The sequence below is a fragment of the Porites lutea genome, chromosome 9 (genome assembly GCF_958299795.1).
Source record: "Porites lutea chromosome 9, jaPorLute2.1, whole genome shotgun sequence".
NCBI lineage: Eukaryota > Metazoa > Cnidaria > Anthozoa > Scleractinia > Poritidae > Porites > Porites lutea.
This window is the reverse complement of record NC_133209.1, coordinates 4,156,187-4,180,232: the sequence shown is the minus strand read 5'-3', so window position 1 is coordinate 4,180,232 and position 24,046 is coordinate 4,156,187. Positions and strand designations below refer to the sequence as shown.

Genomic DNA, 24,046 nt, shown 5'->3' with positions numbered 1-24,046 from the left:
TAGGTAGGCCTTAAAGTTGCGAATACTTAAGGAAAAAAAATGTTGAACAGAATTGTTCAAAGTTTAATGAAACTCTGTACTATCAGGAGCCTATGAAAATGGAAAAATCCACGTAACGAATGCAAGGAACTCCTTTCAAATTGATTCCCAGTTTAGCATTGGAAGCTATATCTCATCTGGGAATTTAGCAAGACTAAGCCACTGATTACCGTTGAAAGAATAGAAAATTTTGGGTAACTTTGAAAACAATTGATTGTTTGCCTCCCTAAATGACCCATTACAATGCGACTGGAAATCATGGACCTTTTAGTAGAATACTGGTAGCCCTCCGTTGATCCAAGGCAACTCACTGTGAGAAAGAAAAAAACAGCAAAAACCGTGGACGAAGATCCCGCTGGTTGTCAACGTTAGATCTCTAAAAAAGAGATCTAATCAGCTAAAATATTAAGAACAAAAAACGAGAGGTCCAAAGACTACTGGAAAGCTGATAACAACGTGTATTGATTTTTTTAAAACAATATTTCGGCTGGCCTTACCAGCCTTCTTCAGATTTACAGATGTCATTAAATTCTTGATAGGAATGACAATATTATATAGACGGAGAACGTCGCAATAAAAATTGTTTAAAGGCAAGGGACGCAAGCAATCACTTTTTTTGTTTGCGAAAACAAGCGTCGCTAATTACTATTTACCTTCCATTGAACGGCTTAGCATCTCTGATACGATCAAACACGTTCTAAAACCAAAACATCAAATCTATTTCCGTTTGGCTAAAAATATCTCGCCAAATCTGTACCTGTGGAGAACCACGAGGCTTCGTAATTGTGTACTCCACGAGGAATGGTATTTTTTATCTTCTTTTTACGAGTACATCACAATCAAACGTGACATAGGTTAAGACCTACGATTTCCTTTCGTGAGAGTAGCGCACAGACTGTTTGATAAATAGTTTGAAAATTGCGACCCGGAGTGGAGTTGCATTTTTAGTTTTTTTCATGTTACTAATTCCGCACTATCTGGCCATACTGTGTGATTCAAATTTGTTCTTGTTTTAAAACAGGCCGCCCACGACATGATATGCAATTTTGATCTTACTTGTTGAGCCTTAACGTATTTAGCTCCCTGGCACGTGACAGGTCACATGGTTGGAGCGCGTCGGATTAAATACGAGAAACCCGCCAAGGAGAACCCAGAAAACAACAGCTCAACGGCAAGTCCATATTAAGTGGTGTTCCTCAAAGAAGTTTGACGTTGCCTTCTGTGCCTTCTCGACAACGGCAAAATACCACGGGTAAGTCAAGTTAGCGATATCATGTTTGGAGCACACTGCTAACAAGGGGCACTGTAATCAAAATTTCAGTAGCACTAATTGAAAATCCAATAAAAATCCAATGCAGTGCTCTTAATAAGATAGTACTTTATTAAGCAACAATCAATTTAGAACAGAAACAAACCTTTACATTAACACAGTACACAGCGGCAGACTCCTGTTGAGAGAAAAAAAATGTATTATTTAGTGAAAAGGGAAAGAGGAAGATAGGCCAACTACCGTAAAACCTCACTAGTGATTGCTTTGAACACACACAGGTTTGCTTTACAGAACATTTGGAGAGAACAGTTTGGGGACTTTCTAAAAATCATGTCCGCTTGATACCTTAATACGTCCTTAACTGTATCTTAAACAACAACTTGTGTTGATGATACTGTCTCGTGCCTCGGTCGACAAATTTGATTGGATTTAATTTCCAAATTTTTACACAGAAGTTTATACTCCCCATCAAAATAACACTTGCGTCTTCTTATCAAAATGTCAGTTGGGCTTTTTTTGGACATCTCACAATGGTTTTAGTATTTCTAAACGGGTGGGTTCTGAGAGGGGTTTCAGCCGCGAGTAAAAAACCCAATTATATTCTGTCGAGATTCACAATACATTTTGGTAAGAAAAAATTCGAATTTTCGTCAAGAGGAAAATTCTCATGTGTTGTACCCTTCCGACATATATCGTTTTGTGAAGCTTTTCTTTATTAACAAAAGTTCATCCAGTTAGTCACTCTGAGTCATGCCTAATGGTCAATTTGAAGGTGGAAGAGTTGGTTATCACGTGAAAAGGGGCGGTTGGTGGCAAGAATGGTTGGCGCTTGTGTTTTAACGGATAAGCCAGTGCTAGATTTGAGACGGCGTGCGTTTAAGTAAAGCACGGCTTCTATCAAATAAGTGTACCTTCAAAAGGAAGGGTCCGACACTCCGAAATCACGTAGAACAGGTACGAGATGTTGCAATGGAGAGTCTGGAAAATGCTTCATTCAGTGGATAAAGCTAACTACCGCCTTCAGAAAGTATATTTTGTCGTATTGCCAAGCAAATTGTCTCTCTCTATTTCTCACATTTTGGCTCTCAGATATAATGCGCGTTCGCATATTCGCTTGGCGTCAAGTGTCCAAGGGCGGAGCCTCACCGAAATTCTTTTATGCTTTTTGGCTTAAATCAGAAAAAGTGCAGTATTTTGCTTTTGTTTGCTGGCCCTCGGAATTTCCCCACCTTTTCATAAGATCTTCCCGCTCTTTTCTCCTCTCGGAAGGCTTTTGAAGATATGGAGCGGCTGAAAAATAACCGAATCACTGAATTTCAATTCTTTTTCGTGGTGGGTGGGGGGATCACGCTCCCCAAGAAGGATTAACATTTTCCGGAAATACTGTGTACCAAGCTCCGTATATTCAGTAAAACGGAGGAGTGTGCGAGTACTCACGACTGTATTCCCCGCGCGTTTACGAGGGCAATGAGATGTGTCATTACTCTTAAAAGTTTTTGTCAACTAACCAAAACCGCTAAATCCCTTTGGTAGTTAGTGCCAATCATCAATAACTTCTTTCTGTTATTATAATCATTTTTTAATTGACCTTAGATACTGCCAAGAAATAGTGGATTGGTTTTTGAAAAAAAAAACAAAGCCAAAAATCTTCAGGAATCCGCCTTTTTTCTGGGCATTTAATCTCCAAGAGGGTCAAGTGAAGTGATAGATGCAATCACGCGGTAATTATTGAGTAGGCGAAAAACAGCAAACTAAATAGCTTCTACTTCACGCAGGAGCGAAGCGGAACATCTCTGCACGTACGCACTACGCGCATGCGCACCTGAATACAACGAAAGCACGCGTAGTAGGATCACTGAAAAAGCGCAATTGCCTTCACTTGATTCTCTTATTTTTTCTCGGAACAAAACCTATCATTTTTTCACATGGGAATGTCGGTTTTCTTAAAGAAGAAATCAGATTTGTGGGCTTCACACTGAAGATAGAGTTAAAAAAAGGTGAGAAAAATGCTATAAAGTAGCTTCCATCAACAAACCTTTCCACAGTCAAACTGCAGACAAGTATTTATGAATAAAAGACTAAGATACATGAACTTGGTTGCTTTCTTAATTAATGGACGATCGAACCACTTTACTAGAACCCAAAAACCCAGAGCTGTGCGATCTAATTGATTGTATGATAAGTAAGAAAGTTTTGCTTGATAACCCACCATACTTAAAACAAAAAAAAACGTTATTAATGTACATGGAAACGACTTGGGCGGGGGAAGGGGAAATAACGTGACTACGCCTTGTCACGGGAGAAGTGCTGCGTTACGACATGCAATGATTTTACGGTTATAAAGGGTTTTGAAAAAATAACTACCACCATTCTGAACCAACATTTCAAATTCCAATTCGATCTGGAATATGTCTCCAATTGCTTGGGGACACGTAGAGAGCCACGGATTTATCATAATCAGCTCTCGAAACTGTCAACTGTCACTATGCATCCCTAAATGACGGTTTTGCCCGGTTTGGTTTTGTTTCCTTAGTTTATCAGCCTTAAGAAACTTACACGTTAAATCTATGCCTTGCGCGTTCGTGAGATAACTAAGAATACTCGATCTAAAGCGGGGCTCTTACGGAGGCCAACAAACCGAATGCTTTAACTTTAGCGTTAGACAGTCTTCAAGATTTTTCGTTGCTTGTTATAAGGTTTACTGTGTTTAATCCTCCAGTGACTCGGCTTTCGAAGACACGGAATAGGTGAACCCAGCTTACTCTCTTTTGGTGAGCAATGGCTGAATTACTAAAATTGGAGACAGATTCGACCAGTTGCTAGATTGGTGATCTGTACGTGGACCCTGTAGGGCCCCATTCATGAACCTCGCAGTTCTAAGCCCACTGGCCTTTAAGCCGCCACCAGGCTTTATTTTTAGGGGGAGCGCGAGCTGACTTAATTTCGAACTGAACACCCCCTCCCCCCACCCACTCCCAAAAACTCATATCCGGGCAACAATATATATTACTAACCAAACGTAAAATGGTAAAGTATGGGGCGCACGAATTTTATGCTTCTTAGCCACCCACGTGCCACATGGACGAGATACAATGTATCGTTACTGTAAACTGCTAGAGGTTTGACATTTGGCCAGAACCGCGAAACCCCAGTTTCGGTTGTTTGTGCCAATTATCAATAACTTTTCTTGCGTTACCTCCTATATATTAATATCAAGGTTATCTGTTAATTAAAAACAGTGACGAAGTTCTAGACAGTTCTTATAAACTAAAGAATTAAACAAACTCTCTTTTTTATATACATCGCAATTTCAATACAATGGGCAAATTGACAGATCAATAAAACTTCAAATTAATGTATCAACGATTTTAAAAAACGGAAAACAATCTTAAAACATCCACTTTTTCTGGCTTTTTAATCTTTGCGAGGTCAAGTGATGTGGCTGATGTAATCCAGCGGTATTAAATGAGTTGGTCGAGAACAGCAAAACAATGCGTTCTTCCTCACTGTTTGCGCTACGCAATGCGAAAAAAACTTCAAAAAAACAAATACCAGAAAAAAAAGCTTTATAACTTATTTTTTTTATTGCGGCTTGGGAAACTGGAAACAAAAACTGCTTATCGTCGTTTGTCCCTTTATAATCGCTTGGCGTGTCTAAGGCGGAGCTATTCTGCGAAGGTTATTTAACCTTAATGGCTATAGTGTTGCAATCCCAAAATAATACTTTAAATCTCCAAGTCAAACTTATGAAGTCATGCGATCAGTAACAATTCTAGCTTTTGAGTCTTTTGATGAAATGTTCTAAAATGTAGAAAACCAAATACGGAAACGAAGCCAGGCCTCTCTGTTGTCTTTCTGCTCACGGTAACCTAATCTAGACACAAGGCCGGTGTTTATCCTGGTAAGTCATTTTGGTCTTTGGATTTCTTAAGTGTGGCCATGAAAAGTTAAGTTGTGCCCAAAAAGACGGTTCTAGGTTTTTTTTGGTTACTATTAAAATTGAGCCGTGTGCTCGTGTACAGTTACGAGGCTATTACATTACCTGGGCTCCTGTTATGTACACTACTTTTTTGTCATCGTGCAAAACGAATATGTGTCGTAAGACGGTCTTTCTAGAAACTACTGATTTGCTATGGTTATGAGATTATCTTGGGACGGCTGTCTGCCTTTATTAACCCCTGAAGCTGTACAGTTTCACAGAGATTTTAGCCTAGGATTAACCCCGCACACACTCCTTGGTAGTGGCCAAACGAACAAGTTACGAAAAGTTCTAAGTTCAGTTTTGTAAAATATCGAAAAACAAATAACCTCAGCAAAAAGTACTGCTGAAGAGGCTTCATTTGAATGGTCACACCATAGGATTCCGTCTGAAGGCTCAAAAGTTTGAGCTAAATTTTATTTCTACAGATTCGACTCTGAAGTGAAAAGGTTGTCGCGTGATTGTCTAGTCTGTCGATTAAAAGTAAGTGCTATGATGAGGATTGCAAACCTCCTTTGGCTGCCAGCATGTGTGTTCAAATAATTACCTTTCAAAGTGGGATAAGCTGAAAGCGAAGACTTACCTACACTCCAGTTGCACTGTTTCCAGTCACGAAGGTTAATTTCAATCTGAATTGGCAACTTCGAAATCTACATAATGGTGCCAACATTGTTGTCACGGAACAGTTCATCAAACTGTAAGAGAAAAAACGGAGAATAAATCCAAACGGTTGTTTTCACAATGATTTGCCATTATTTTAAGACTTCCATTTTAAGCCGGAAATAGAATTAAAACTATCGAGGACCCGGTCAGAATTAACCTCATTGGGCCTAACTAAGAAAAATCCCCTTACTTCGGATTATCTTTTCCTCAAGTCAATTCTTTTATTCACTTTTTTTTTTTTAATTTTGGTCTCACAGACCTTTCAACCATTGGCTAAAAACATCCGCTATAAAACTTAAGGCCAAAGCTTTCGGATAAGAGGCTAAACCTGAAATCCGAAGTGTCCTCTGCCAGTCTGAAAATATTTATCTAGTGTCGTGTTCAGTTGCTGTAATGTTTGTTCAGATGCGAATTATCCCAAGCAAGTTGATTTAAACGCGTTCGAAGCGACATTGACAATTTATTTCCGTGGGCATTGCAGCCGGTCACTAAGTAAACGAGCCAAGTTATCGCGAGTTACATTTAATTAGGACAAACAACGACACAAAGGTAAATCCTCATAATTATATATCTTTTACTTATATTGCTTTTAGTTTGCGTCTGCAACTGTATTTCATCTGCGTGACTTAAACTGTTTTAGACATGTTTGCTTAGGGTTGAATTGTGCGCAAATATCGCTTACTTGTCTTGCCACTCAGTTCAGTAATAGCTTCAAATTTCGCCTTCTCGCTCTCTCTCTCTCTCTCTCTCTCTCTCTCTCTCTCTCTCTCTCTCTCTCTCTCTCTCTCTCTAAGAAATTTAAGGTCGAAATATTTCTCTTGATTCACCTTAAGCGATATAATTTATTCCATATTAACATCCACTACAGCGAATAGAAAATCATTAATGAGATTACTTTGACGACCTTGGTTTCCAAGCTGTTCAGTGGCCGTGTTTTACTGTCAGTTTGTGGTCTCCAAGAGAGCTGATATTAATATTTACAGTTTAAGTATGTTTTGTGAAATTCGTGCACATGCCATCTGCGCCAGGTGGGAATAAAAGCCTTACAGACAAGAATTAAAGCTGCCTGAAACGAACTTGGCATTCACTTCGTTTCTCGGAAACAAGTTCTTAAAAGCAAGTCAAGTCTGTAACCCATACAGACTTTATGGCGCTAGCACTCAGTAGCGCACAAACACTTGGATATTTGATGGACAAACTGGCATGGCTGGCTGGCTGCGGCTATTTTTTATGTTACAAACTGACAGCTTCTTGGCTGACTCAAATGGCTCTAGAAGAGCACTTCAATTATAAAAGAAATTTCAAGTCGCTTTACCAATCTCCGAATGAACCATTCACTGGCACTTAATATACTCTTTAGACCGTAGCTGATGTAAAACGCATTGGCGAATTTCCAGTGCATTTTGAGCAACTATTGTTCACAATCGCTGCAGTTTTTTGGCGTAAACCGAATACACTTCACTCTTCGTGGGAACAAAAAATACTATTTCGCCAAAAACGAAGTAAATCTGCTGAACCGGAAAAGTGTGATCTTCGCTTAATAAGAACAGTTTAATTTGCTGTGAACTGACTGCTTGTGCAACGTCCAGAAATAAATATGTATTTCTTGTTTATACTAAACACAAAACTTTCAGTTAAAGTTTTTTGTGAATACATTTACGTTCATTTTCAGAAATTCGAGCTTCCAATAACATTTTTATAAGATAGCCCCGTAGTCATGCTCGTAAACATGGTGGCTGTTCAGATCGGTCTCGAAAATACTAAAATGATCTACAATGCTTTAAAGAAAGAAGGGTAATCTTAAAAGTTTGGAACATTGAAAGCATTCTGGTGAAAGCGTAATAGATAATTCTGAATTTCACTTTCCAGTCACTATTTTTGCCACTGCATTCAGCTAGTCGGGTCACCGAGAAATGGAGATTTCAAGCAACGGAGCAAATTGGAGCTATTTGTGATGAAGATCCTTAAGCTTGCTTCCTTTAAAACGCCCTCGCGAAAACCTTGTTGAAACGTCGTCCATCATAACAAGATCTGCTTTTGTTTCATTGGGTAAGTTTTTAAACTTCGCCTCCCACCTCATCAAAACACAATACAACTGTCACTTTCAATGTACTTTGCCTTGACGCCGTGTTGTCAAATGTAGACAAGGGATATTTTGATGTAAATCAGTACCCCAAATGATAAGTAGACCACGTGCACTCTTATCTAATGGAAAATATAAGACATGAAAGATACACGTCTGATCAGTAGCGTGCGGCATGTTTCCGGTAGCAGATCCGAGTGGACATCTACGCATTAGGAACTTCAGCGCGTAATACCTTCCAATATACGGGCGAGTTCCAGTTGACGACGCTTTCGCGATATGCATCGTCAATGCGGTTTAGAGAACGCAACGCTTGTGTGAAAAACATATCAGCAAAGGTAAAGCCAGTCCCAAGAACAACAGTCAGTGTAAATACAGCGAACAATCATTTGCGGATTAAGCGATTACGGCGAAAGCTTGCTGTGTTTGGTCAGGTAGGCAGGCGTAAATTTGTTCATGTATCAAGTCAGTTTGCGCTGTAAAATGCGCTTATGTCATCGAGAAATCTTGATTTTTCCTTTTCGCTCGTTTCGAAATTGCGACATGTATCAGCACCCGAGAGCCTTATGTTTATTTTGAAGGACCTTTGCGTGCTTGCCCGAAGCTGTTTAATTTCGACTGACGCTAAGCTGTGAAATTATTTGCCATTCTTTGCGTCTGGGTTCTTTATTATTGGGTATTATTAGAAAGATCGACCGAAGTCAAATTAGTAGAAAGCACAAGAAAATATTGAATTATCAGAGATCTCGGGCGCTGGTATTAAAATAGCCAAAACTTTCCTGCTCGAATTGTTCGCACTTTAGTCTCCGTGACCTTCTGCGAGACATGCATGCAATCCGATATTATTTATTAATTTTTTGTAGCCCGATGATGTACTGTGTTTTGGCAAATGGGAGAATGGAACTTGTTTTTCAGCTCCGCCTTGTTTATAACAATTCTACATATTTACAATGACCAAGTTTGCTACGATTTACCATGCAAAATTTCCGTAATCCTATGAAACATTTTAATTATTGCAACGATTTTAAGTGGAGGCAAGGACGCGCATTAATCCAAAAATCTTTTTTAAGTCGATGATAGCAAAGGACCGAACGCGAAAGTATTGTTTGAATCTGGCGTGTACCCGTAAGTTTATAAGCTGTTATTAAAAGGAGGGCAAAATTTATATGATGATGTGCACGGATGTTTTGGGAAAGCATCCATTTTTCAGACATAACTGTACTGATTATGTTGACGGCCAACGTCATAGATTTAGCAACCAACCATGAAGGGTTTGGATTGACAATTTCAATGCATCACAACACGTGTCTTATTGGAAAACTAAACACAGGGGCGGTTTTAGGGAGGGAAGTGTATTGTTGTGGTGTAATTACTGTGAAAACAGAATATTCAATCAGGAAATTTGTCAGCGCGGAAGAAATTGTTGAATTTGCATCTCGTCGTAGTTGTTAACATTGTTATTGCCTTGGCCGCAAAACACCGAATGAACCTGGGAAAATATCGTTAGCTAGTTATCACTGTTCTGTTAAGAGCAAAAGCAATTTTCACCCCGTTTTGGCAGATGTGTGAAAAACGTCTTAAGAAGAAAAAAAGGAATTTGCATACAAAATGGCATAGCAATGTTTTAATTTATGCAAACGATAAGAGAAGAGGGATAGATTTTGCGTTTGCTGATATCAACAGCTTCTAGATCACAGGCATAGTTTTTGGCCTTTACTCGTTGATCTGTTCTGTAAACGCAGACGAAAGAAGTTAAAATCCGTTAAGTAAACATCCTAAGCCGGTTGGAGGTAAACCGTGGTCAGAATGAAAGCTGTGCGACCTCCCGCGCGCCCAGGACAATACGTTCACAGTGAACACTTTCATCAGTAAGATTACGCGTACAGTTAGTCCTACATCTTGCGTCGATGTTTTTTTCCCATCTGCTGGGCTGTAGAGCTTCTGTATAGCGCAAATTAGCAGTCTATTATTGGCGCAGTAGTTTGGGTCATTGTTTGGGTTTCAAAGAGCACAACAGGACCGAATCTTAATTAACTATAACAGCACAATGTAACAATATAATTGTGGACAATTAATTATATGTCGTAAATGCTTTAAGCAAACGTTGGCAGTGGAGAGACTGAGCGGGCGCATATCGCGGGAAGATATAAGCTTCAAGCCTTGTGCCCTTGGCTCATTCCGTTCATTTCCATTTCAGCACAACACACATTCCATGAAGAAAAAAGAGCGATGGAAACATGCTCGATGCTGTTATGCGGTTTGTTAATTGCCTCCGGCGTCCTTTCATCACAAGCACAAGGTGAGGATATCTGCTTTCAGTACTTCTACAATCGATGGTCAAGCGAGAGAACTGTAATGTAGTCTCGCTCATAAAGCCGCTGCGAACAGCTTGATCTTTTCCAACGGCTCTAACCGAACGCGATGGCTTTCACTTAGAGTTCAACCGTGTCTGTAATGGCTATTAAGCATAGCCAGTCTTGACTAATTGTGGTGGGTCGCATTTCAATCGTCGTTCCATAACAGTTGACAAAAGAACGTTTAAACTGTAGTTAATGTAAATTACGCTTATTTTACCACCAGCGAAAGACATAGGATCTGCCAGACGCAAGTTAACACGGCAGTCATGCGAAAAAATATTGAGGTTAAGGCAACGAAAATCGTGTGTTTTTTTTCTTTTTAATGTATATTTTTCCCTTTTTTAAGGCACTAAAGAATTTGGAAAGGGAACCCTGGATGGTCTGTCAGTGGAGTTATCTGCAGGCTTTTCGGAAATTCTTGCGGGCAATGTAACATTGTACTTCCATATTCCCAAAAATTTTTCTTCACTTTCGTCTCAACGAACGTTAAGTGTTATTGTGTACGATAACAGAACAAACAGAAGAGTTCATACAGAACGTGTCCCCTTGGATAGTTTTAAAATTGCTGTGATTTTGCCTTGCGAAGTATTCGACCACCCAGGATTGTACAAATTCAAGTATCGCGTTTCACACAATGAATCTACCGAATATGCAGCGTTTATCCCGCAGACCTTGAGCTTAAAGTGGGATAGGGTGTTCATCGACTCACCGACAAACCATACCGCCTTAACTCGATTGAGCATCTGGATTCGGCACCGTCGAAAGTGCTTACCCAAGACATACCGCGACAGGATTAATCTGTACTACCAAAAAGGTCACAAGAAGATTTTTGTAACCCGAAAGTACGTTCGGAAACTGGCAAATGGCAAGCAGAAATTTCCTCAAGAAACGTGGCTTCGAATGAGATTTACCTGTGACGTTTTCGACACCCAAGGTATCTACCGTTTTGAGTACCAGGCTGGCATCGCAAACTTGACACTAACCAAAAGCGAGGTTGTTTATGTGGATTGGGGTCACAGAACGTTGTCATCTCACACCAACAAAATATTCCCATGCTCAAACTCGTTTACAGTTTCATTCACCCGCCCCGAATGCCCCTCTGCAAGGACCAACGACGTCATATCAGTACGCGAAAAACATTCCGACAAAAGCATCATGCAAAAACCAGTTGAGCAGGAGCATACAGCGACATTTTTCCCCTGCACGCTATTCAAAGACTACGTTGAAGAATATTGCTTCGACTATGTAACTGATTCTAGCCTAACAAGGAGCAAAGTCAAGGTGGGCTCGATATGTCTTCCAACACACCCTCCAGGTATGTTGATAGAGGCAAACTAATTCCAAATCTTATTTTTAGCCGACGTACTGCAAAGAGCACGCTATCATAGCGCATTCGTCAGTCTTTCATACATAGACTCATTAGTTATAACCCACTTTAGGCGATCTACGCACTGTCCTCTAGTCTCTAGCAAAAAACTGGTCAGCAGCGACAATTTACAAGCCCTTTGATGTAGAAACGTTATTATTTGTGTCTTTGATCTCTTATTAAGAACTATAATGTTATCGAGACAGGAAAACACAGCAACGATTTGAGCTTCTTTGGGAACCATAGTTTTCCTATTCCAGTATAAATTAGTTTTTAAAATTCTGTGGCTTGGATTTGAATGCGGTAAATGTTTCAAATGAAGACAAATTTTTAAAGTGCCGTTACAGGACATTCTGAAGATACGGGTGAAACCAAGAGTTCGCGAAACCTTGAGTTCTGTACGATCGCAAAATGAATGAAAGTGCTTTTAAAACAAATTTGTTTTGAAATGGCAACTTTGCTCGACAAAAAAAGATCCGAAACATTGCTGAAACATTGGTTTTGCTGTTCAAAAAACATTCAAAAATATTAAGTCAACTTGAATTATCTCTTTGAGCATTTCCGTATTGTAAACAAAATATTATACTGCCAAGGTGAAGGTATATCTCCGAGGCAGAGAGTTGAAGTGGAGATTCAGTTCAGATTTCACCTGTAGTGTTAATTGCAAACAGATGAAGTGAGAATGGTGCGAGAGGAAGGAAACGGATTGAGGCGTGGATGAACTATTAAACGTCAATTAGCACTTTTGAACGACACGACGCGAGAAGAAACCTGTTAATGTTTTCGCTTCATAATGGAAATTTAAAAGGAAAATTAGCCGATAATTGGTTACATTCATTTGCAAAACAGAGAAAAAGTTGTGTGGTGCAGTGACGTCGACGGGCCGATGACAAGTGTTTATTGTGTATGTTTTAGAATGGCTTTGTTGTCGTTTACAAAAGGCAAACTAACCTGACCAGCAGGACTACAACAAGGCAGAATTCTGGAACAAAAGGTTTTATTTCCAAATATTGACTCAACATTCAATTACGTCTCCCGCGATGGATTAGAATAGCTTTCAGTCGATCATCGGACAACAAGTCAAAGTACACAGGAAGGGAAATATTCAAAATGTTAAAACTTGGCAGGTCTATACAGTTTTGGACTTATAATGAGTCCAAAACTGCATAGACGTGCCAAGCTTTCAGGAAAGCGCTGTCATTTGAACAGCACGTTGTAGTTCTATTTTCGTCGATTTAATGCGTTCAAGAAAGGACGAAGCAAAGTGAAACTGTCATTTAAAAAGCAATTCAGTCACGGTCAGTTTTTTTATCGGTTTAATTTGACATATCTGTTTTTCTTTTTTTCTGTCTTAATCTCACAACTGAATTGGAGAACCGAGCCTAAAACGACGCTATCAATTTTTTAGGGATGTAAACCAAAACTGCACTAGCTCTGGCTTTTCCTCTTGATTTTCTCACTCCACGGAAAGTTCGTGTAGGCATGTACTTTATTGTTGTCTTTGCGGCCATCTACCTGTCGGGATCATAATAATCTGCCCAAGAATGTGAAGATTAAAAATTGATCTTTGCTCTACTTGAGCGTGACACGAAGAACAAACCAAATCCAAGTCAGACATTACTGACAAGTCTAGCTTATCCACTTGCAGTCCTATTGTATTTTTTGAAGTCCTGTCATTTAAGGTTATTTTCGATTATTTCAGCGGCGGCGTTGCACAGACCTTGAATATTTTAGGAATTAATCCTTCTCTGTCTTTTTTGAAGTGGCCACGGATATTTAAGCCATCTTGTCTGTAAAATTTTGTATTTGTTTGTACTTCATAGATCAGTTTCCTGCTGTAGCTTTTGGAGCAACAATTGGAAACATTTCCTAATTAAACGGAATGGAAGGAAGTTCTTACATAAACTCGATCGCCTAGTCCTTTTATTGCTTTTCCTGTTTAGTTCTGTAACAGTCCATGATTATTTGAGAAAAACTGTAACTGACAGTTGATTTCGTCTTTTCTGCGGCCGAACTGCGTTAGGTTTAAAAACGGTGAAATTTAATATTCTGTCGTCTGGCTGGTTTATTGTATTGGCGCAAATGGCTTTGCAAGATCACCAATTGTTCTTATACTAGTAGAAACAGCACTTGTTTATGTTAGGCAGGGATTAGGGTATTTATCTCTGCCCTTGCGGGATAACAGACAGTTCATTTATCATTTTATGGCTGTCAGTCTTTAAATCCGGCGAATTGTCTGTCAATTCCACAAAATATCCACACAACCTTATCTGCACATCCAGTGCTTGATATAAATATTACTATTACACCTACTGCGGTATCAGCTGTAGTTAAACTGTATCAGCTTCGACTTGTCATAATTGTTAAGCGGAGATCGTCGAAAAGCTCAATAGACCTTTCTTGATCTCTTGCCTTGCAATTATGTAATAGGTTACTAAAAAATGTATGGTAACTAAGGCACTTCTTCTTCTTCTTCTTCTTCCTGTGGCCGGTACGATACTGCAGTTGCAACGTTAATACGTCAAGTAAACTAAGCTGGGGCATTACTGTTTGAAACATCAAGATGGTTAAGAAGGTGTCTACAGTCGCTTCTGTGGTACGGATCACACCTCTCTAATCACGAAAAACTGTTCTTCAAAAATTTTGTTGGGAAAGTAGCTCTTTTATGTTTTGGCTTTTGACCGATTCCGTTGGTTTATAACTTGCGTTGCGTCAAAGTTATGACGCGGTAGACGTCAGCACGAACAAAATGGCGGCTTGTAAGGAAAACGAATAAGCTACTGATCTTATATTCTACTGAATTTTAAAAAATTCCTGATCCTGCCGACTTTCTTATTTTGCCTTGTGATATCACTTACTGCATAGAAGTTTCTGACGCAAAAGTGAAAGAAGTGAAAATTATTTTCCTCAGAAAAATGTCTTTTCTATCATGCGGTTGACTGGGCAGTGCAGTTCTCACTTAATAGTAGTTAGTTTTGATTGTTATAAACCGGACATATTTTGATCTTTTTCTGTAAGAAGGGCAGGGGGAGGAGAGCAGAAATAATTTGAATGGGATTAAGTGTAATTGAAACTGGAATGTCAACTGATTAGCCAGCTGTGGCATGCCTTGCATCAAGAGATTTAGATGAAAATAATAATTTGTAATGTGAAGTTTAGAGGCATTTTAAAATTTAAAATTAACTCCTTTTTTAAAAAGGAAGTTCCCCTGTGAATGTAAGCATTAATCGACTTGTACATCAAATAAAGCCTAAATTTTCAAGTGTGAAAATAAGTTATCACTATATCAGAGGATTATAGATGGAGAAACAGTAAAATGTTTTAGCCATCTTACATAATAGTGAAGTGTGACTATTTCCTGCCGAAAATACGTTGCTCTTCTCTCAATACGAAAATTATCTTTACCAAATATGGTCGAAATGCTACATGGTGCACTCGCGAAACACTCACTACTTCATGCAAAGGACCTTTAAGCACCAAAAAGTCTGTATGCATTACATGTTTTGAATTCTTGCTATGGAAAATCATGGACATGGCCTCGTGACTCAATTATTGAGTGGAGTTGAACATTTGGCAATTCCCTTTTTTGTGGAATTACTGTTTAGCGATTTTAAGCCCCTTCAAGGTGGTTGTAACTTTCGAATCCGGAGATGAAAGGTTTAAGTATGGCAAGGAACTATGTTGTTCCACTTTTAATTTTAGCCTCTCAAAATACAGAAACCTAACCACCTGGAGGCACTGTGTTCATCAGGCGTAAAATCTCCGAGTCTTTCTTATACCTTCATTCAGTTCCTTTACAGAACTTGAGAAAATAAATATAGCATCGTAGACCACGACGAAACTGAATTTTTTTCATTGAAGTTATCTCTTGCTTAAGTGCTTGGTATTTTGTATTTTTGTTTCCTTAAATAATTTTTTATAGGTATATTTTGTCTTCTTCGCGTCACTTCAAGACGTCCTGACAGAAGCCTATCATCAATAGATGATTTCCTGACAGCAAAACAGCCGTGTCGATTTCGTGACCTTGTTTTATACTTAGCAAGTCAATTCTTCTGCCGTGTCACGTTATGTAATAAATATCAAATAGACATATACAATAGTATATCCGTATTCCTAAGTTACGAGAAGCACGCACGTGTTTTGGTTGCATTAACAATTTTTAACACTGTCATAAAACCTTCAGTTTAGTTAAGAGTGTTCTTTTTAAATGTTTGAACACGTTTAAGGGCGACATATGAGTAATTGAAATATATTATCCAGGTTCGAAATGATTTTCAAGGCGTCCACGTTGAAGACTTTCAATCTGCTTAGAAAGTTCCGGTAAAAGGATTTTGCTATTAAGCTATTTAAGGTTTTGAAAGGAGGTAGGTAAGCCGTACACTTAAGGCGAGACATACTGGCGCCGTTATTTGCTGCCAATATTATATTCTTGTTTTCACAAATACAACATTTGTACAAGCCGAAGAACTCCAAAGGCCCTCTCCTTTTCTTTCATAAAATTAGCTATAAAAAAATTTAGTATAAATGAAATTCTGAAAAGAATCTATGAAGAATTTTAAAGTTTCGTGTTATTTCCACATGGCTTTGGTCTTTTTGTCCTTTCTCTTGGGTAGGATATAAATAAATTGCAAAAGGGTGATAAATTAGCACTTTCAATGCGAGCCACAAATATGTCATTCATAGAACTGTTTTTTTTTTTTTTTTCGATAGACGAAAAGCTTTTAGTCGCGTAGAGATTTCCATACGATAAATATTGTCGGCAAGATCTGTAAATGATTATTTTGAACGAGTCAATACGGCTGATCTGCAAGTTAATCAGTTTACATCGAGTCCAGAAAAGCTATCCCCACGAAAATAGGTTATCTTTTAATCCATTTAAAAGTCTTGCGGGCGGCCCTTCTACCGCATCGTTAATGGAAGTGTAACTAAGATTACCCTTACCAAAGCGGGCTAAAAAGGTGTACGAAAACACATAGTAGATTATAAATTCCCGTAACTGCAGTTAAGAAGGTTTTTTGAAACAAGTGTTGCATCTGATGTGGGAGACCACAATGAGAAGTTTTTCTTTCCTCATATTTGGACTGTTTACTACGTTAATGTCAGTTTTTTCGTTTTTTTCATTGTTTAATACCGTTGTCGAAAGCGCTTTTGCCTGTTCATACAACCCTTGTGACATGTGGTTCGTTTTTAACTGTTCTACTTTACAATCCCAGCACTGCTATCGTCTGAATGCTCTCATGAAAGCTAATTGCCGTTGTTTACTTCTCAGTAGGTTGGCAAATGGAATTTGTTATTTTCATAAATTTGAAACTTGGGGATTCTAGAAGCAGTATCATTGTTCGACATAGATAAAAAGTCATCGTTAAAGGAATTAAGAATATAATAAAGTGCAGAATTTTTAGCAACATAAAAAACACCGGGTGATTATCCATTTGACAAAGTCTTAACCTCTTGCGATATTTGAACGTCCTTCTTTTTTGCACCTTTTTTTTAGGAGAAAGTCACGCGGCTCATTAATTTAGCGACGAATATTCCAGTGTCTAAAACGTTTCCATGAGATTAGACAAAACACTCGAGTCTTGTGGTACACGTAATGGCGTAATCGGAAGATAAAAAAGAAGAGAAAGCAAAGCGATTCTGATTACTTCAAAGATGTTGCTTTAAATTTCTTATTTGAGCGTTTTTGAGTTTTCAGTTTTGGACAAGTGTCGTCATAAGGTTTCCTATAAATGTCACATTAAATTTTCACTAAAAATAACTTAATGAGAGTAATTACGTTGGGAAACATAATTATGGTTATAAATCATCTTCAAATGACCTGTTATTATATGACTGGGTAACTTGTACCCAAGGGAGAGGAGAATTAGATCGACAGAGAGAATTTCAAGAGAGATTTAGTAGTTAGATGAGGCTAAAAAGATTGAAAAAGATGAATGTTTCTCTTTTCCTTAATTAGAAATTGTTTGCTATTTTCTTTTTCGCTCGTCCGCCCAGAATAAAAAGCCTGGAGGATGTTTTTTGTTTGACGTCTAGCCATCTTGATTTTCTCTATTAAACAACCACAATACAAGCGAATATTTTACGCCTGTAAGAAAAAACAATCGAACAAAATGTTCGAAACTGATGACGTTGAAATCAGGGATATTCTTGTTGTGCCTGAATACTGACTTCAAATTGGGATAAGAAGATGTTCCTGTGGACTGATAAATCAACTGAATCTTTTAATGTTATGTCTTTCTTGCTTATATAGAATATTGCATCATCCCTCCGTCTCGGCAATCAATAATGTTAACAATTGCAAGGTCATTTCTAATGGAAGTTAAGGTCACTCTGTGCTTGAAAAACACCAATATCACGTACACAATAAATGTACGGTCGTTTTGAACAAGAGAGCCAAGTGCCACACAATATTAAGCATTTCTCGTACGTCATTTTTTTGGCACTTGATAGGCAGTTGTTTGCCAATAAATAATTCGTATTATTTTCCCAGTTACTAATGATGAGCGAAGTTGCCAATGTCGTTTCGACTAAAGCTTCCAACAGGGCCTTCTAAATGAATATGCGAAAATTTGCTCACTTTAACAACATAACAGTAGAATGTCAGCTAAATCTTCCCTTATGATTAAGCAAGAGTTTACTTCTGGGGTAAATGTAGAAATATGTTGTTGTACTATGGTTTACTTATAATAACTGAGATTCTCCAATGAGATGTCGGAAAACGTTTGTTGTCCGTTGCCTTCCACCAACCCCTCCCCCCCTTCCCCGCCCAAAAGAGCCGCCTTATTCTTGTACCTGATGCCTAGTGGTTTTTAGCCTAGTGCTTGCCGTTTCCCAGAAACACGATCGGTCCTGTAACCCTTTAAGCCCCAAGATCCAAATACAAATTCTCCAGACTTATCCCCATACATTTCTTTTAAGAATAGTTGAGAGAATTTGGTTTAAGACCAAAGCATTCTCCCTTTGGTAATCAATTTAGTAATTCTCATAACCTGTACTCTTGATGATCTGCTCATGTAGGAAGGAGAAAATTGATGTTGGACACTCTTGGGACCCAAAGGGTTAACTTTTCGTTCATACTCCTCATACGAATTGGAAAAATGAAAGGGTTGACTTTCTTTTTTTTACAGGAAACCAGCATCACGTTGGCTGGAGTTCATGGTCGCCTTGGGGCTGGTGTTCGAGCTCATGCGGTAAGGGAACACAGCATAGGTTTCGCTACTGTTTGAGTGTCAGCACGACCCAAGACAAAGAGTCTTCTTGTGAGGGTAAAGCATTGATGTCCAGGTCATGTGCGCCGAGCCCCTGTCCAGGTATGTCAACAGATCAAGTTGAATACAGTAAAAAACTGCGAGTAAGAACCTGTATTTCCTACGTTTGTCCAAACATGGTCTTACAAAATGGTAATTAGCATAAATTTAGGCTATTGAGATTCTTAAGAAGAGGTTCTTATTTTCTGAAGAAGAAATACATTGTAGCTTAAGAGTATTTAGTTCGAATTTAGTGGTTTTCACCTTATTCCCTCTATAAAATCTGCATACCATTATATTGCAGTTGGAGCGATCAGGCACCTATGCCTTGAAAGAGGATCTTGAATCTTGACTATCTTATTTGCCCAGGTGTACAGAACTACAATTTTTATAAGTTTTAGAAAATAAGAACCTGTTTCAAATTTTAGGCTAATCAGGTTCTTGTATAGAGAGGACCTAACTGGCAAATTTTAGCCCAACAGGTTCTTAAGAACCGGGGTCTTACTTGCGGGGTTTTACTGTATTAAGCCTTGAGTTTGTTATTTTTATCCAGATTATACAGAGGGTGGTTATTTAAAACTGATGTGTCATGATATGCCGTTACTTACGCGCTTCATGGCCACATCTCGACATTTTTTCAAAGGAAAGATAATATGCTTTCGGTTAGTTACAGTAAACAAATTTCAGTGTTACTATTCGAGTGAAACCTCTTTTGCAGTACTTTTACGTGGTACAACTTGTATTTCAGCATTTCACAGAACGAAACTTGGAATTTTTAATTTTGACTGTAGCCTCTTCTGGGAATGAATAGTACGTTAAACATTTAATTTGGAATACTTATGAATTGCTCACCAGTTTCGTGTTCCTGTGGATGCATACTAAAGAAACCTCAAGGGATGATCACGTCATCGCCGCAGATGTTTCCAAGCTTGGGGCCTTCCAAATGCAAGTGGGTGATCAACTTGCCCGAGGGAAGTAGGGTGAGGCTGTGGTTTGACGCACTGAAAATGAATGGAGACTCAATAATAATCCGTGATGGAAAAGACGTTAGTGCACCGCAAATTGTCGTCATTAAGGATGATAAATACAAAAAGCCGATAATATCCACGGGGAACAATCTGTACATATTTTACCAGCACAACGGTATTTGGACCAATGGTACACGAAGGGGATTTACGGCTTCATACAGAACAGAAAGTAAGTGGCGTCTCTACTTACCTGAATTGTGTAGATTTTCATTGTGGAAAGAAAGGCCCACGAAAACAGCTAAGAATATTGTCTGGGGTCGTCACACTATCCCTCATTGTCACGCTCACCCCGAGAGACTTGCGTGATACACCCAAAAGACCGTTATGAAGGAGACGGGTAAGGTGTACATGGGAGGTAAAATCTCTGCTCGCAGCAATTACAAATATTCCTTTCAAGTGGAGAGCTCTGAGCATTTGTAGCCCACAAAAACAGCCGTTTCTCCTCGCGAGGGGAAACGTCTGTGTTCGCAGGCTAGGCGCAATTGAGGTTTCCGGATAACTGACCACCTACCCCTCCCCTAAGTCACAATTTTGCCCCAAGGGAGAAGTAAGTGTTAATATTGACTTATGGGAGGGGTAGGTGGTCAGTTACTGATCCGATTTGACCACTTATTTAATTAGACTGCGAGCAGTCTCTTCCTTTTCCCAGTTTGCCTTTGGCGCGAGAAGGAGGCTTTGGCATCCACGATTAATAGATTTCCTCTCGCTCTTAGGATCTGAGGAAAATAAAGTAAATGCTCGTGGTCTTGCTCGCCCACGAACTCAGAAAGGTAGGAAAAAAGCAAGTATGTTACTTACCGCTCAATACTGACCCCGTAGAAGTCAGACAAGGAACCCTTACGCGCGGAAACCGCAAATGACAGTCTGTTGATCATCCACTTTCCTAGAAAGGATACTGCATAAGACTCTGACACTTCCGCTCTTTTGTCTATCGGGTCACATAGTTTGATATTGTGAAACAGGAACTCTATAAGAAACCACAAGAAAGAATCTGCCTTTATGAGTGATTTGGGATAGAGTTACTGCGCCACAACAGACCCAGACAACAGTAATGAAGGGGTGTGTGGAATAAGGCTACAAGCGTCTTCTGATCAAATTCTCCCTTTGATTCACTTGTATACATGAGGCAAATTGCGAGCAGAATCTAGCAGTTTATCAGAAGTCTCTTAAGGCTTTATTCCAGGAACTTCTTTCATTTAGAAGCCTCTTTTAACATATTGGTGTACTTTTTGAACCAATTACTTGCAAATGCGGTTTGTCCAACCATTTTGCGAGTCATCTCACCGACTCTTCATACAGAGTTTTAAAATTTTCAAGTCACATCGGTACAAAATTCACACCAGTGTTGCGTAAACACTGCCTTAACCCTTAAAGTCCCAAAAGCGACAAACATCAATTTTCTCCCAACAGTATTAAAACGTTAACAAAAGGAACGGTCCTGAGAATTACTAAAGACGGTCACCTGAGTGAAAATGCCTTGATCTTTTCACAAATTCTCTCAACTAATTCTCTAAGGAAATGAATGGACATCAGTTTGGAGAATTTGAGTGTGGATATTTGGGATCAGTATAAGATTCTGAAAAACTGTCCAACTACCTCTCCCCAAACCTAACAATAGGGAGCTTAAGCAAAGACGTTTTTGAGCAACGCAAGTCAACCGGAAGTGATTTTTGCATTCTTGAGCAGTGGTTGTGCCCGGATGTTTCGGCAAATCCTCCTTTGTAAAAGTAAAGACACCAAGAAATACAAATTTGTTAGCGTCAATGCATATTAGAAAGCAAAAGGCCCCATTTCCAGTTGACGTACTTTGCCCAAAAACTCCTTTCCCTAAGATCCGTAATTATACCAACCCAAAACTTCCGTCAGATCTCCAAGCGATACAAGAAATTGCCCTTTCACTGTTGACAGTAATAATTATCTATTTCTCGTCATTCCCTAGGAGAGCCGACACCGACGCCTATTCCATACAAAAGAAAAACGTTAGGCAAAAAAGAAGTAACGTTTCTTGTAGTATTCATCTTTGCGGTACTGGTCATTGGTATACTCCTCTTTATTGTGTTCACGAAGCTACGCCACCATCACGAACGACGACCTCCACCATCCAGCGGGAGTTCAAGCACCTCGGAGTCCACGCTAAGATCCACGGGAACGTCGTCTCCTCTAGACTACGAGATTTCCAGTAGCGAGCCTTTGAAAGGATGTCAGAATCAAAGAGTACGAAAAGACAAAAGTAGATCATCACATAGGAAAAAGACACGAAGGACAGAATTTCTTTGTGACGCAGATCGCGTCCCACGTTGTACATGCGGGGAGATATCTGAACTTGATTCGGCGTCTGGCAACAATTCGGCCAGCGATTGTTCACCAGTTAGAGTGATCAACAATGTAGAGAGAGTTTTAGTAAGGGACAACGGTTCTTGTGACTGCCCGGATTGTCTTGGGATTGATAGATACCCCGTTGAAGTTTGCCAGGAGTTTAGAGCTCCGGAGAAAAAGTACTACGGAGATTGGATGTTGACAGAAATGCCGCAACAAACAAGTTTTCATTCAGAACAGCGTATTTATAGAGATTCGTGTAAATCGTTTGTGTAAATAGTGTAAATATTTGAACCTAAAAGGATCAAGAAAACATGTTCTCTTGGCTAAATACTCATATTAAGAAAAAGTGACTTGTTTCTAAAAAAGTCGCCTTTCGGAGCAGTCTACTATTTCAAGGTTGACCAAGATGTCTTCCAATTTTTCTTTCAGTTTCGACCTTGGCGTTTGTATCGTTTGTTAATGTTTTAAATCATATAAAATATAAAACAAGAGGATTGGAATAAATTATTTTTTCTTCTTAGAACCTAGGCAAGTTCTCTAATGGCAGAACGTTGGCTTTGTAAAAAGAGATGATAAAATTCTACAAAGAAATAGTGCGATGCGGTGTAACACGTGTGAACGTCAGAAGACTTTTTATGCTCTTCAAACAATTGGACATCTTTTCATATGCGAATGTCGTGTTATCTAATTGATTGTCCGCTGTTCAATTTTTGTACGAAATTTGAGTAATTTTACTCTATCGAAAATTTAAATCAGCTTTTCACTTGAAAAGAAAAGAAAAAACCCTCCACATGTCGAGCACTCATTGCCCCTACAAGTGAGGGCCTGTTCGTTGAGTTCCCAGTTTTGGAAAGTTGAGTCAGTTATGCTATCTGCACTCACTGCAAAGTTCTCTAAGTGTTGACGCTAATAGAAATAAGTCTCATGGAAATGGAAAATACTGAAAATCAAACAGTACCATGCAAAGATCCACCAACATTTCAATGGTCGCGCTTGTGTCTTACTGATTGACTCTGGGAGTGAAACGAATAGATCCTACCAAAAATGCCATGTGCCTCAAAGCATCATGATATCATATAATAATGACTAATTTTACTGGAAAATGCATGCGATATTTGACATTTCAACTTCTTCGATTTTACTCAAACTTTGTAAGACATCTCCCATCAGCTGAGCCGTTACATTTTGAAAAGAGCAAAGCACAGGACATCGTTTAACATTGATTAAATACACTTAGAGGAACGTATGTTTGTAGTATAAAGTTTTGTACAAGAATTTTAGAGCCCTGTTAGTAGGGCAAGACTAAATTAAGATACTTTTTGAAAAAAAAGAGGATATATTGTACTATTAAAAGTAATTGTTATTTATTGAATCAAACAAAGGGGTGGAAATCTTTTAGAAACGTAAGGTTTGGGAGTTTGAGCAGCAATAGTTTAGACTGAACACGGATTTATAGAGTAAATATTAAATAAAAATATGAAAAAAGTTTGATCTCTAGCGTTGTTTTAATCTTTCTTGCATCGGGAGATATTTGCAAAGGATGGTCCTCTAGTAGCCACCACTGGTTTCCCCGCGAAATGACGTCTGAGCAATGACTGCAGAAATTCCATAATGATGACGTTCATTACCCAGACCTAGGTAGTGCTTCTGATTGGTAGAAGTAAATTTCTCTCGCGACACGACCAATCAGAAGCA

The 24,046-nt window shown here is 38.9% G+C and overlaps 1 protein-coding gene across 5 annotated transcripts; it reads left to right on the top strand.

Moving 5' to 3' along the window:
- The first annotated feature begins 1,103 nt into the window (after positions 1-1,103).
- On the top strand, positions 1,104-23,842 carry LOC140948267 (uncharacterized). Of its 5 annotated transcripts, none has more exons than XM_073397497.1 (7): positions 1,104-1,291; positions 10,232-10,333; positions 10,738-11,706; positions 18,885-19,067; positions 19,860-20,201; positions 20,746-20,802; positions 21,972-23,842. In XM_073397497.1, exons 2-7 carry the CDS (start codon positions 10,264-10,266, stop codon positions 22,622-22,624), a joined length of 2,274 nt encoding a protein of 757 aa, XP_073253598.1. In that variant the 5' UTR covers positions 1,104-1,291; positions 10,232-10,263; the 3' UTR covers positions 22,625-23,842. The 5 variants fall into 5 exon arrangements, with proteins under 5 accessions (XP_073253598.1, XP_073253597.1, XP_073253596.1 ...); XM_073397496.1 differs by lacking the exon at positions 1,104-1,291 and adding an exon at positions 6,341-6,500; XM_073397495.1 differs by lacking the exon at positions 1,104-1,291 and adding an exon at positions 8,183-8,372.
- Positions 23,843-24,046: the final 204 nt, after the last annotated feature.